Genomic DNA, 15,404 nt, shown 5'->3' on the forward strand with positions numbered 1-15,404 from the left:
GAGCTACTTTATTTACTGCTGAGATTTAAAGTTTTTTTACTTTTTGAGTACTATTTTTAATTCTTGAAGTACTTTTGCTGTAGTACTCAAGGAACTCTGCTTGAGAACCGAGATACCGAGAGTGTTGTACACGAGAGAGGATGGCTTCTATGAGAGGCAGAGGTGACTTTTGGGCACACATCCTGTGGCATATAAGCCACACAAGGTTTTGATGTCATATTTCTTGCTGAGTACTGTGTCAGACCCAGTGGGAATGCTATGATTAGCAAATGTGGTGCTGATTGCAAATTATAAGGGTGTTCGCTTGAGTGGAAGTTAGACCATAACGCGGTACCTTTTGGGCCTCATCTCTGGATTTTGACGACCTTATTTTGAGAATTCAAGTGAGACAACCCCAAACCAGGTCTATTAAACATCAGACCCTCGTAAGGTACAACTTCAAGCTGATCCAAAACAAACCACGAATCACACCTGTAAACAACCCACAAGGGCTGGAGGTAGCAGCTCACCTCCTAGCCGTAGGCCCAGTACATCGAGCCACTCCTGAGACCATTGTTTCACTGCTTGCTGCCTATCTGAAACATAGAAGTTTGATCTGTACTCACCCCATTCAGTCCGCCTATATGCATGAAGTGGTCAATGTGTGGTATGTAAGGATCTCGTCACCTACCACCTATGCTCTAGGTTGGTACCAGGGATATATAAGGGTCCATGTCCTAGTGGCCACAATATTTCAATGGTCTGGTTGGTCACTCACATAGGTCAATATTTGTGGTTCATGTATCAACTGTCCACTCTTGAGCATGGAGCTCCATTCTTGAACAACTCTGTGCATACCCTACACAGCGGTCAGGGATGATCTTCCATGGCTGAAAAAACCTGCAATGTGCGGTCTGAAAGATGACTTACCAGAAGATCTTCAGGCACATGCATGGATTTATTAATACCATAGGTCAGAGTTATGTTTTGTCAAATACTTTAGTCAATTGAGAATCAAGACCGTTTGACATCTGGATGTGTAAACATTTTGCTATGGTCTGGTTACTGGTAGATTTGACAGACGACATTATGAATGTGAAAGTTGAAAGTGTTCAGATCTTATCATCTCGATTATGCAAAGTGAGAACGCTCAAGCTTTCAAGGGTTTTACTCCTGCAATTGTTAAATGTGTAATGAATGCTGTTTGTGTGAAAATCTTTGTAAAATGTTTGACATTACACTTTCACAGGATAAATAAACACCTGTGGTTTTATTAGTGTTACTCTGTTTGGTTTTTCCAGGGATGGTACCTCAATAATAATTTCTGATGAAGTAGGGCAGATATATCTTCTTGCAACAGGAGAAGGAGAATCCCAGAAGGATGCAAAATATGACCAGGTATGCATAGGCTTGAACTTTGTGAAAGCTCGAGACACTGATCAAGATGGTGGTTTTTGGATTCTCATGTCGCAGTTTTTGTATGTAACTTGACAGTTCTTTTTGGGGGACTATCGTCCTCTGATACGAGATGTGCATGGCAATGTGCTGGACCAGGTACAAACTGGGTTTAAGATATAGACTGCATCACTTTTCAGACTCTCCATGCAGGCTCTTAAGACTGTTTTTAATGGAAGGAAAATAGCTTATTGATCGATTATGCTTTTAATCATGCAGGAAACACAACTTCCTCCACATCAACGGAATCTCCAAGATTTGCTTTGTGATGCAAGTATGTGATTTCGACTTGTCTCTTTATATATATGCTACATTGCAGAAGGTTCTAGGCGTGCACGTCTAGTTTTGTGCATGCAGGGTCATAGTGCTAAATCTATGATGCATGCATTGCTGGATGATTGTAGATATGATTCCATATGCCGAGCCTTACCAAAGCATGTACCAACAGAGACGACTGGGAGCTTTAGGAACTAACTGGCAGCCTCCTTCGATTCAGTGGGTAGTTGGGACAATGGATGATGGTAATTACTTAGCCAATGGTCTACCTGGTATACCATTGGTACCAGATGAGGATGACAATTTACTTGTAGCTCATCAAGGACGTACTAGATGGGTTGAGCAACCCATTGATGAGGATGCTATGGACTGGGAACAGGAAACTGTAGATGATACAGGTTCTGATTATACACTTAGTTATGAAAATGGAAGCGATGATGATGAAAGAGAAGGCAGTCTTACTTCTACTGAGGAGTTTCTAGATAGTTTGGAGGATGAAGATTCCAGTGATGATGAGGAGCAAGGCCAAAGAGCACGTCTTCGCCGATCAGAAAGGAACAAGAGAAAAGATGAGGTATACATCAAGTTATAATTTCTGAATCTTAAGATGTTGATTTCTCCCATGGAATAAATTTCTCTGTTTTCGGAAACCTGAAATGATTTTTACTTTTCTCAATCTTTTGCCCATGCAGGGAGTGGTAATCACATCAAGTGGGAGGTTGGTAAAGAGGAAACATAAAGATAATGGTGGAGAATCTTCTCTTCGAAGGTCCAAGCGGCATAAGAATGCTAAAAGCTCGAGGAAAGGGTCTTATGCGAGAGAGAGTTCGGATCTGGAGCACTCAAGGAGGCCAAAGAGGTTGGCTGCAAGGAATGCTTGTCTTATCTTTACACAAATCACTGCGGAGGAAAAGAGTCATTCTGATTCTTCTGAAAATGCAAATATAACAGGAGAGGAGCATATCTCTCCTTTGCAAAGTGTAGAAAAGGAGTGTGATACTTTAGAGAAACCTGATGAAGCTTCTGCGGCAGAAGCTGAACCGTCTGAGGTTGCAGATTGCAGTCGACGTAGACGATCAAACTTGTCATTCAAGTTACGTGTTCCATCAAAAGGTTTTGCCAAGGAAGGGGAACAGAGTCCAGATGCCAAGTTATTTACAGATGAAGTCACAGGGAAAAATGCTCTCTCTTCAGAGGGTATTCCAGTGCTACAGTTTGGTACAGCTGACCCCAAGTATATAAATTCTGATCATTCAAATTCTGAAAATGAAGTTATTAACAGTAGTAGGCTGGATAATTTAAGTGAGACTAGAAACAATGCAAAAGACTTGGGAGATTCACATGAAACCAGCGGACTTGAGGGAAGAAATCTAGTGATTGATGCCCTGTCTTCTCATGGTGGAAAACGGGGATGGGAAAGCAGAGGCTCAAAGGCTGTAAAGCGTGCTAGAGTGGAGGATTCAGATGAGGCCCTCAATGCTGAGCCACCGATCAGTAGGTCTGCTGACTCAGAGTCCCTACATGGCAACATGGGGGCACCTTCAGGTTGCAGGTTAGTGTCAGAAGATGGGACAATGTCACCTGCTTGTTCAGACAAACTGAATCAGGTGGAACCAATTGAAGGTTTAACAGTAACTCCTGGAACTTTGCCGTGCAACATATTAGACAGAGATGTAATGGTCAGAAGCTCCAGGAAAATTGTTAGACCAAAAGATGGTGAACATTTACTGGAAAAATCAATTCCTGAAAAAGAGTGGGAAGACGTTCTGGATAGTTGTGATGTAGGAGAAAGAAAGGTTGCAAGCCAGAGAGGTGAAGTTGGCGATGCCACATGCTGCCTGGAGCATATGATGGAGAGATCAAGATCAAATGAAAATGATCATAGGGAACAAGAGACTGCCAGTAAGGCACATACCCCTGATCAGAGCTGCTATAGTCCAGAACGGCTTGATCCATGTCCAAGTGGTCAGAATGGCGTAGAAAGAAAGTTTGAAGAGCAAGAGGCTTCCAGCCCTTTAGATCCTGCTGCTGGAACGCTTAGTGATAACAACTCCATTGAGAGGTCAGAAGGAGATGATATGAGGTCTGGTAAACATGACAATCTTGAATTTTTCTCTCAGGCTACCAGCATTCATGAGGAAGAGCAGTTGGGGGATGAAGTCCCAAATCACGACACTGATCTGTATGAAGATGCTGACTCTGTTGAAGGGGAAACATACATTTTGGGATCTAATGCCAAAGAAAGGGAGACCTTTTCTCAAGAAGAGGAAACTGCAATACAAGAGGCCAATGCTTTCGAAGACAGGATAGAGGATGTAAAAGAGGAGACTTTCTGTAATATTCGAGCAGGTGAAATGAATGAAGGAAGACCATTCTCAAAGATTATCACAAAGCCACTAGATAACCATACGGGTCTAATGGGTGAAACAACTAAAACCTCTGCAGTTCTTCCTGTTCGAAGGCATCATTCAATGGGAACAAGCTGGCAGCACAATTCCGATGTATGCCTTTGGTTAAGGCAAGGCATACCTGAGACTACAGATGGGGAACCTTTGTCTTCAGAGGATGAAAGAAGCTCAGGTACTGCAGAGGCAATTGGAAGCGTTGGACGGGGTTATGAAGTCGATGACATGTTCCCTGGTCGAAAGGGCAAAGGCAAGGGAAAAACAATGAAACACGTGAAAAGTTCAGGTCTACAATATAGATCTCCAGTCCATAGACAGCGGAAGAAAAGGAGATCCAAACCTCCTCCTGGGAAGGTTGAAGCTGTGGTAGGTTCTAGCGGAGTTGACCTTGGCAAAAGAAAGCCACGGTTCTCTGTCAGGACAAGGAGGACCCAGGAAGAGGAGAACGATGAGAGTTCTGAACAAAACAATAGGACTGACGAATGTAACAGGATAAGTTTAAAAGAGTTAAGGTTTTCAAGGAGGCCAAGGAGCAACTTTGGATGGAAGGAAGTGTCTTTGCATACTGAAGTGGGTAAAGCTTCAGAAGATTTTGCAGCTTGGAGAGGGAAAAAACGTAGCAAGAAAAAGGTGTCCTGGTTAATGTTTACTAAAGTGGAGGAGGGCACACGATATATACCTCAACTTGGGGATGAAGTTGCATATGTTATGCAGGTATGTTTTCTTTAGCTTACAACTGATTGTGCTCTTGTGGATAGATTTAAATCCGCTAGGTTTTGTATTCACTACATTAAATAATTTCACACAAAGTGTCCTGCAATTTAAAAGTCTTAATCTAATAGTGAAGCTTGGCATGTTTTCTCTGTACAGGGACAAGATGAGTTTGAAGGTTCTGCTCAGTTCGAAGACAAAGGCCCTTCAAAGACTTTGAGAGCACGGTTGCGTGCTGTTGAAATTTGTCGTGTTATTGGGCTCGAGTATGGGTTTCTACCTGGGTTTGATAGTGTAAGCTGTAAGTTAACCCTGAAGCTGATTGATGAAGAGTGTAAGGCTTGTGGAAAGACGTTTAGATTATCCCTTCCAGAGTTGACAGATTTTCCAGATTTTGTTATTGAGAGAAGCAGATATGAAGCTGGAATAAGAAGGAAATGGGCAAAGAGAGATAAGTGCAAAGTTTGGTGGAGGGAGGACTCAGTGGATGAAAAAGGTGATGAAAAAGGAGGAGTGTGGTATTATGGAAGGGTTATATCAGTTGAAGCCAAATCATCTCAATACCCTGATAGCCCTTGGGAGAGGTGTTCAGTAAAATATACAGGAGATACGACCGGTCCACATAAGCACAGTCCCTGGGAACTGTTTGACATCGACAGCACCGATATTGTATGTTCGCACTTGGAGGATCATGAGAAGCTTCGGGTCCTTTCTTCCATTGAAGAAGTGGAGGAATCTTGTAAAAACAACCAGGTATGGACGGATTGATCCTCTTGTTATAATTTTAGCTTGGAGTGCTATGTTTAGGGATTTGAATGCCCGTTCCATCTTTCATGTATACTGGCCAAGGTACACTGCATCTTGGATTTGCAAGAAGACTCAGTGTTGAGACCAAGGCTTCTTTAAGTATTAACTTACTTTCTTTGTTTTGTGGTTGTGACGTGCAGTCTAATGTTGCAGTCTATACTTAACACTAATGTCACTTGAATTTCATGCAGGATGAGTATGGCTTGCGTGGATTGCGTAAACTGATCCAGAAGCCTGATTTTTTGGTCAAGTGAGTGCCACTTTTCCTTTATTAGTAAATGTACAATATATTATTGTGGGCATATGGACTTTAATCGTTAAGATATATGACTTTTGCAGCCTTTTACAGACTCTAGACAATGTTTTTTCTGATATTAGAAGAGATCTTTTATGCATCTGAAAGTGAAAAGATAAAAAGGTTTATCTTAGTTTTGAACTATGGTCATCCTGTTTGCTCCTTTGAAGCTGATAGTTTTGATATTAATGTTATTAGCTCAAAGACTGGGCCTTGATAAGGTTGAGACGAGACTTATTAAATGTGAGGATTCAAAGGTTATTCAGAAATCTCAAAATTAGGTAATGCAGTGGATGCGTAACTGCACCTCTTACGGGTTGGGATGTTTATCTGACCATTTTTATGTCCAGATTTTACTGAACCTTCATGAGTCAAGTCCACATCGCTTGTCCCACATGAGAAAATTTATCCTCAGTGTGTACAAGCTCAATATGAGATGTTCTCAGAATAAACTCAGACACAGAAGCCTTTTCTGTTGTTCCAATTTCTGATATATCGGGAACACCAAAATGGAGCACCTCTTCTCTTGTAATTGGTTTGTTTCTTAAGTCCTGCTGCTGAAGCAACTAGGAGGAGGATAGAAAATTTTACAAAAAGCATCAGGTGGTCCATACAAAATAAGGACTTGTTTGTTTGTGAGACCTGATCCTTGTTGGCCTGTAATCTATATATATGCCTTCTTAAGGCTAGAACATATTCAACCTTACAAATTAGAATTTTTTATAAAACAAGCAAAAGAACAAAGGAAAGAAGGGAGTTTGTAAGCGATTTTAGACAAAATTATGAGGGATTGAGAAAATTTTAAAATTAAAATATAAAAATAAAAATAGAAAGTAAAAAATAACATGTCTTCATTAGTACCCAAGCATAAGCTGCCATCCGGGTTTGGAAACATTCTAGAATCTCTCGGTAAACAAGTGCTTACTAAGCTTGAAGATCCCAACCAAACAACAACAACTTTGATAGCAAAAAGGCAGAAACAAAACAGAAAATAAGAATAAGCAATGCAGAGAAAGAAAGAAAGAAAGGTGTATAAATGTCTTGAGGAGACCTCGCGGGTCTATGAGACAAGGTACAAAATATATGTAGTCCATACAAGCCACTGTGGGCTGAAGCAAAGGGATCACTAAGGCCCTTGCTGAGTGCTAAGTGCTAAATATGCAAAAAGCTAGTACAAAATAGTAGAAAAAGAGCAATCAAGTGTTGCTTAGAACCAGAGCTCCAAGTACATGTGCATGCTCTATGTAACCCGGCTCCTTGATGGCCCTCTGATGTGATGCAAAGAGCTCACGTATCTGTGTCTGTCGGGCTGTCTCCCACGGTGGCGGGGGCGCGATCTCTTGGATCTCTGTATCCGATGGGCTACATCGAGAGTAATGCCTCGTCTCTGGCGGTCCCCTCTGAGGAGGGCTGAGATAGGCCGGACCTCAATGGTGCGTGCTCTGGTCACCCCACGTGCCGTGTGTGGTCTTCGAGTCTCTTGTCCAGCCACATCTTGGTGACAGGTCTCATTGTTGATCCATAGTGCTCTCATCTCCTCCCCCTCGATCTCATCTGGTGCTGGCTCGGATGCGTGAAAATCAATGATGCGTGTCTGTGCTCGGTCTAGCTCGGTATCCTGAGGCATCAAAGGGAATCTCTGTGTCTCCGCATCTCAATCAGGTAGAGCCCAATGCAAACCTGGTTGGGGAAATGTATCAGCCGTATGAGTGGTCTGAAGCTGAGCCCCTCCTAAAAGAGACAGTGGTATCGCCCTCGGATCTCTTAGTAGGCCGGACAGACACATAGAAAACTCTCCTCTGTCTCGACCTCCCCCATTGTGTATAGTCTATAGGCCTGCTGCTCTCTAGGTATGCCGGCCGCTCTTCCTGCCTCAATCTGCAACTGGTGGGACAAGATTCGTATCTGTCCGATAGCAATCTGCAAGGTGTGTGAGACTTTCCTATCCTCGAGGTACTGGGGCCTGGTGATGAGACCATGCTCCGATATCCTCAGAAAATGGTCATGATAGAACTGGGTCTTGGTGGGGAACTCCTTATCCCCCCTCCCCAATCCCGAGATGTGTGGAGCTGGAGAAGGTCTAACCGTATGATACGGTTAATCTCATCATGTGGAATGAGCTCTAGTGGTGCATCCATGCTATATTGGAAGGGGGGGAGTTTATCCATCTAGATACTGTGGCTATTAAACCATGTGGACACCCGCGCATACCATACTGTATCAAAGCCCCTCTCTACCAGTCGTCCGCAGGGAGGGGGGGGAGGAGGGAGGGAGGGAGAGAGAGAGAGAGAGAGAGAGAGAGAGAGAGAGAGAGAGAGGGTTTATTAGAGTCTTCGGAAGACCGATGGGTCTATGAGACTGAAAGAAAACCTGATACAAATCACAGTAAGGGTGGAGCTGCTAAACGAGCATCATCACCCGTGCTGAGTCCTAAGTCTGATCATACATAATTAAATACATCTGGGTGTGACAATGAAAAGAAAAAAGACTAGAGTGGAGTGAAATCCTCCGTATGTCATATCGCCGTGGCTGGTGCATAGCCGGTGATGGGACGCTGGCGTCCGTCAAGGGGTGCCGTGCGTCTCGGTCTCCTAGAGGAGGCTCAATGCAAGACCAGAGCCACTGTGACTCCTGTGGGACGTGTCTCGAGTCTAAGTAGTAAAAGACCTTTTCGGGGCTCCATCCCTTATTTCTGGGCCCTTGTTCTGTGTATTGCTCCTTACCCTTCTCTCCCAACACTCATCTTGATGTCGATTTGATTCCCACAGCCTCAGCACGTTTCCCAAGGAGTGTACGGAATTTCCTGCGCCAGGCTTCTTGCTTTGGGTGAAGCGATCTGATCTCCAGGCCATCCGTGGGCTCATAATATAGATTTTTGATCTTCATCTTCAATCTTGGAGCCTAAATCATTAAGCTGTGTCAATAAAGCATGCATACGATTCAAGAAGACTCCAAGTCCTTCAGTTTCTCCCATTTGCAAGTGGTATAGCTCCTGCTTCAGTAGAGCCTTCGAGTGTCTCATCCTGTCCCAGAAAAATGTTTCCAATTTTCTGCTGCGGTCTTTGAAATCTCTAGATGATGAAAGTACTCTGCTTCCAAAGCACGGCCCATCATTCCAAGAGCTCTCTCATTCTTTTGTTCCCAGGCAGGAATCTTATCTGCTTCAGCTCCGCTACTTTTAGGCTTCTTTTCAGTGCCTGACACCACTTCTTACAAATTCTTGTGCATAAACCAGAGTCGGGTAGACAACTGCCAAGTTGAAAAATTATGACCATTGAATCTTACAACAGTTGCTTCGGACTTGTCCTTCTTGGTGGGATCCATATGTAATCTTTGAAACTCGTAGGCAGCTAGAACTCCGATCTAACCTTCTCGAGACCTCTCAATTTTGCTCTCAGAACCTCACACGACACCTTGCAGATCTAGGAACAGAGAGCAAAAACCAAACGAAGTTTCTATTTCTCACTGGCCCTCACAACTTGGTGCTCTGATACCAAATGTTAGAATTACAACCATACAAATCCTGCTAATATATCCAAATTCAGACATGCAAGAGACTACATAAAATATCAATGATTTGCATGAAGATAAAAGCGTAGTTTGCATGAGATGGATTCACAACTGTTTGCAATAACCTGTAAATTTTATTCACGACTCTAGGATTCTGAACGTTTTGCGTACCCCTACTGGGTTTGTAGTAGAGATACAAAGCAAAGAAGACACAAGACACTTTACACTACTATGGACCCTATTGACTCTCACAAGGCGAACAATTTTTCACGGAAGCCAAAGCTTTGATCCTGTAGACGACTCTCATGGGAGCGTGGACCAAAGGAAAACCCGAAGCTGTCTCCACACCTTTGTAGAAGGCAAGCCACACCGACTTGCCCACCGTCTCCACACTTGGCTCCCATGCACACGCCAATCGCTTCAGCCATCCAATTACGGAGTTTCAATTACATGGTCCAATAATATTACGCTACCACGTAGAACTGCCAATGATATATGACCAGCTAAGTCTTTAAGGTTTCAGATCATTCCACAAACCTATGCACACAAGACTCAAACTCAGTGGCCCATGAGGATCATTATCAACACAACGGGAATGAATGGAACTTGGAAGAGAGAGAGAGAGAGCCAAGCGCACACACACAAAACAAGAAAGGAGAGAGAGAGAGAGGAGAGAAACTGCAAGTGATCTCAGGCCATAACCCCACAGCCAGCTATTGGAACATGTTTAGATAATCTAGCACATTCCTTTGTGTGGCATCATTTTCTTTTTTAGGATTTATGGTATCAAAATTGTTTATATGAATATATTATTTATTTATTTCTATATGTATGTATATATATATATATATCCTTCCCGCCACCCCCCCTCCTCTCTCTCTCTCTCTCTTTCATGCCGAACTCTGCAGATAAGTCTTATTTCAATTTTTTGATGAAGCTATCCTTGCTTCCTGTCACAATCAGATCATCTATGTATAAAAGTGCAATAGTAATGTCTTCCCCTTGAACTTTGTAGTAGAGAGTATGATCTGCATTGGACTTCATGTATCCCAGATTAGCAAAATACTTGGCAATTCTGTTGTACCAACTTCTGGGGGCTTGTTTTAAGCCATAGAGACTTTTCTTGAGATGGCAAACCTTATTCTCCTTTCCTGGTTCAACATAACATGCTGGTTGTTGCATGTAGACTTCCTCGTCTAGGTAACCATTGAGAAATGCATTCTTAACATCGAGCTGATACACATTCCAGAGGAACATATATAGCCCCAGCCCCGCTAGTCGGCCTGCTTGCTAGGGCACCGGCAAATGGGCTGGCCCCACTGTTGTCTTGGGGTAAACCAGGCTAGGTGGGCCGACCCACCTCTAGGACTGCCCACAGCCGTATAAAATGGGCTGGTACTAGCCCTACTGCTCCTCCAAACAGGGCCGACTATAGGGCGCCTCAACACAGCCCTATACAGAGCTCCCTAGCAGCCCTTGGGGACCCTCTACTTCTGGCCCACTATCCTGACCAGGCTGCCAAAGCCTGCGGCCCTGCACGAGGCTGCCACACTACCACCAACCTATCCTAGACTACCCTCTTGGGGGTCGGGCACACCCACAACACTGGCCCTCAGTCATTTACCCTAGCCTCACGCACTGGACGAGTACACCCATAAGCAAGGCTCTCTGGGTGACGTTAGGAGATTTTGACCTCTAATAGTTCCCCCTTTCCCCCCCCCCCCCCAACCTCCTCTCTCTCTTTCTCCCTGATGTTGGACCCTTTGCTGTCTCTATTTTTGTCCTCAGCTATCTCACCTGCCACCGCTTTGCTCCTTACTCGCCATCGTTCCAACTCCCTCACCCGCCACCGCTCCTCACCCGCCATCGCTGCTGCTGCTCCTCCCCCACCCGCTACCCGCTATCCTTTCTCACCCGCCACTGCTCATACAATTCTGGAAGTAGGCGGTAGTATGATTCAGGCGACTCCTTACCAGCCCTCGCCAGACATAGGGCTCCTCTCCGACATAGGGGCGGGGTCTATGGGACTTAGACATCTGAGATCGTGTCTTGCAACATTTAGAACTATAATGGTACTTTATGGTCGGAACTATATAGGTCGTGACATAGTCTTCTATACATAGACACACCAGAGTCCATAGCGTCCTATACTAGTGGTTACTGGCTATACTTGGGAGGCGGTTTACAGAGATGAGACCAGGGACATTGGAGGAGTACGAGGGTCCAGGGGAGTAGCGGTCCTCTATAGGTCTTCTCTTTTGGGGTCCATCTTAGTTGAGAAGAGAGACTCACACTCTAGGTTTCTTTGGGTCCGGATTCATCACACGGACAACCAAGATTTGTTCATAGCAATATGCTATCCCCCCCCCCCGAAACCTCACATTTTTCCCGAGATATTGGAGAGGAGACTGAGACATCACCATACGCAACTCTCTATCAAGACATAGTTGATTTCCCAGTCGCGCAGGGAAGTCCTCTTGGTCGGGGACTTCAACGCGAGGACAGGGGCACGTCAAGTATCACTTCTTGACTTCAAAGATGATTCTATCATGTAACCAGACATTGACCTAGAGGATGCAGGTTTGCTGCGAGTCTCAGTTGACAGGGGATCCCCTATCACATCTTATGGGCAGGCATTGCTACATCTTGGCATGATGCATGATCTCATTATTTATAATGGTCTTGGCGAATGGCCTTCCTTGGGTCGCTTTACTTGCTTCCCTCATAGAGGAGGCCCCAGCTTGGTTGATTACATCATGGGATCCCCTGCCTTTGCCTCTCGTATCACTGACTTCTTTGTCGCACTACTCCCCTCTGGGGCTGATCACACCTACCTCTTCTTTCATATCTCCCTACCTCGCCTCGCAATGTCCTTCACTCCTCCGATCACTCATAGTACTTATCAGGACATACATTCGGGTATATACTGTATATGGCCTTGGGAGGAAAACCTCATCTGTAGGCCCCAAATAATTCTTCAAAAGTGAGACATGGAGCACATCATGAATCCTCAATGATGGGGGCAGCTCCAACCTACATGCCACATTCCCAATTTTCTACAGCACCTTATAAGGTCTATAATACCTGTGGGTCAACTTAGTATTGGTGTTCCCTTTTAAAGAAGCATACCTAGATTTATGGAGCATGAGGAAAACATAATCTCCTTCTTCAAATGAAAATCTCTCTATGATGTTCATTTGCATATGCCTTCTTTATACATGCTTGAGCTTTCACCATGTGATCCTTGCATTGCTGAAGTAAGGCATATGAACCAAATCATCAATTGCTTGCTGATTAGACATAGCTCCATCAAGAACAGTAGAGGAAACATGAACTTTATAACCATACATGGCCTCAAATGCGATTATCCCTCTAGAATGTGCTTAGTGTTATTATAGCAAAACTCTGCCAAATGCAACCACTTGTCCCATGGTAGTCCGGGTATCAAAACAAAAATGCCTAAGGTACTCCTCCAGCCACCTATCAACCCTCTCAGACTGTCAATCAGTTTGTGGGTGGTGAGATGTAATTGGAGTGAGAAGTGTACCCATTGACTTGAACGGCTCTTGCCAAACGGTGGCCCATGAACTTGGCATCTCTGTCGCTTACTATTTCCTGTGGCATTCCAGGGGAGTTGTACTTGGAGGGAGAAGTGTACCCATTGCCTTGAACAGCTCTTGCCAAAAGTGGCCCATGAACTTGGCACTCTGTCACTTACTATTTCCTGTGGCATTCCATGTGGCTTTAGGCCAAAGCGGAGATTCTTCATTAATTTTCTTGTATTATAGCCCTTTCTGAGAGATATTAGGATTAAATTACCAAATTGAGAGATAAATGCACTCTTACTTGTGCAAAGATGAGAGAACTAATAGAATTGGGAAGCAATCACTATATATTTAGCCATTTCAGAAATGTTTGAGTCAATGTGAGGCATTCATATGATATGCAACATGGCATACTCAAGTTGCTGTCATTTATCATAGATATCAACGTCTAAATCTAAAGAAGATTGAGTAATGCTAAGATCCACGAAACTACTACAGCTTCCACTAGCTGTACAATTAAGTTCACAAAACTTTCGAGGATAAATTTCACCATTAAAAGAGTTCGGATCTTTGTACATTAAACCTTTAAAGTTTGGAATGTTAGTCATCAATGAATCTCCTTATGTGACTAAGTCTATGAAGAACTACTGGATAAGTCTCAAAAGAGATCAATCGTTGCATAAACTCAATTTCATATGTGAATAGTAGAAATTTGCTAAGAAAACAAGTATTGCTCGTCCGAATACCAATGCTTTGTCTCCTAGAGTTAAATACCAATGCTTTGTCTCCTAGAGTTATGAACAATTTATCTAGAAGAAAGTTTAACCAACGAAGTTTATCATTTCTTCTAGTGCCCTAACTTTTATAACCTTTCATATTTTGTATGAAGGCGTATTTCATTTGGTTTTTAGGCATTTGCCTCTGTGTCAGCTTTCATGCTAACACAAGGTATGTCTTGGTCGTAAGTCAGGAGCAAGTTATACCTGAATGTGAGTGAATTTTTTTTTTCTGGAAGAAAGCTTTCATGTAATATGGACCTTTGTGTGCTATATCAAGCAACTGATGTACGTGTAAAAATTCATAGTATTTTCTTGGAATGGAATTATTATTGATGCTGCACTTGAATGGTAAGGCTGACGCTAACAAGATGCTCTCAGTGGATCAGTATACGTGGGAAAGAAGCTGCTTGAAAAGATTGCTGGTGTGTCTTTTTTGGTTGATATTGCAGTTGTAACTATTGTTGCTCCTCCCATTGGGATTGTTTTCATCTTTATTTCTTTCTTGCCATCCACTTAATTGTGATCTCCAGATGAGGCTCTTTTTCCTCTCACGGAATTATGAGATTTTTTCATGATGACCAGTGACATAAACATCTCGTGTCAGTTGATTGATTTGTCAAAGTCTCATAATTTTAGCTGCAGCCAGTTGAAGGCCTTTGCAACTAACCCCTAAATTTTCTTGCAGGACACCTGTACCGTTATCACTTGACACTATAAAAGCTCGGCTAAACAACAATTACTATCGGAACCTGGATGCATTGCGGCATGATATTCGTCTTCTTGGCACCAATGTTGAAAATTGTTTGTATGATAATATATTGACATCAAAGATCCAGCGCTTGGTCACGCGGCTGTTAGAAGATGTGTGATACTAGCATTGTTTTTCTTCACGTCATTCAGCTTTTAGCATGATCTGGATGCTTCAGCTGAAGCTCCTCATTTTTGTAGCAGATTCAATTGCTTTGTATCCATTCAAAACACTACAGCTTTCAATGAGAAAAGAATACCAGCAAAGCTGGTCAAAGGGCGTTTTTTCTATGCTCCCTTCCAAAGAGGTCTAATTATGTTCCTCATCTTTTTAGTAATGTGCCAGTGGCATCTTTTCATAAATGTTGATAAATTCAACCTTTAACTTTGGGAGTATTTCAGACTCAGAACTGTAAATCAAGCCAAAGAGTACTCGTTATTGGGAGCAGCGTCCAGAACTCGTAGCAGCTGCTTCTCTTCTTAGGTGTTGGTTGTATGTAAACACTCTCCAACTCCTTAGATCTATGAAACTCTTATATGTTCCTTTTTACTGAGGTTGTCTTTTTCGACAAGTCCCACAAGCAATTGCAGATCACATTCAGTTACAGATTTGGGGTTCTCCGTCACTGTAAACAAGGCATTGGAATTCAAATGGCTGCACACAACATATCAAACATCACAAAGAAAACAGGCGGTTGAAACCAGTCTCTCTCTCTCTCTCTCTCTCTCTCTCTCTCTCTCTCTCGTTTGACAAGTCATACAAAGCAGTTACAGGGTTACACTTCAAATGGCAGCACACAACATAACAAACATGAAACAGGCAGCTGAAATGAAGCACGCATCCCCCCCCCCTTTCTCTCTCTCTCTGTCTCTGCACTCAATGCACATGCACACT

The 15,404-nt window shown here is 43.3% G+C and overlaps 1 protein-coding gene across 4 annotated transcripts in view; it reads left to right on the top strand.

The window, feature by feature from the left end:
• The window catches only part of LOC147892456 (uncharacterized), a 116,445-nt gene extending 101,328 nt beyond the window's left edge, over positions 1-15,117 (top strand). For 3 of the 4 annotated variants that reach the window (XM_087387473.1, XM_087387474.1, XM_087387475.1), the window contains 8 exons: positions 1,281-1,377; positions 1,474-1,533; positions 1,654-1,708; positions 1,839-2,284; positions 2,403-4,829; positions 4,986-5,579; positions 5,825-5,883; positions 14,448-15,117. In XM_087387473.1, coding sequence (XP_087243599.1) covers positions 1,281-1,377; positions 1,474-1,533; positions 1,654-1,708; positions 1,839-2,284; positions 2,403-4,829; positions 4,986-5,579; positions 5,825-5,883; positions 14,448-14,631 — 3,922 coding nt within the window. In that variant the 3' untranslated portion in view covers positions 14,632-15,117. The remainder of the gene's footprint in view (positions 1-1,280; positions 1,378-1,473; positions 1,534-1,653; positions 1,709-1,838; positions 2,285-2,402; positions 4,830-4,985; positions 5,580-5,824; positions 5,884-14,447) is intronic. The other variant, XM_087387472.1, reaches the window with a different exon arrangement.
• Positions 15,118-15,404: the final 287 nt, after the last annotated feature.

The sequence above is a fragment of the Dipteris shenzhenensis genome, chromosome 16 (assembly GCF_047967505.1).
Source record: "Dipteris shenzhenensis isolate YYH24624 ecotype China chromosome 16, Dip_SZ_1.0, whole genome shotgun sequence".
Classification (NCBI taxonomy): Eukaryota; Viridiplantae; Streptophyta; class Polypodiopsida; order Gleicheniales; family Dipteridaceae; genus Dipteris; species Dipteris shenzhenensis.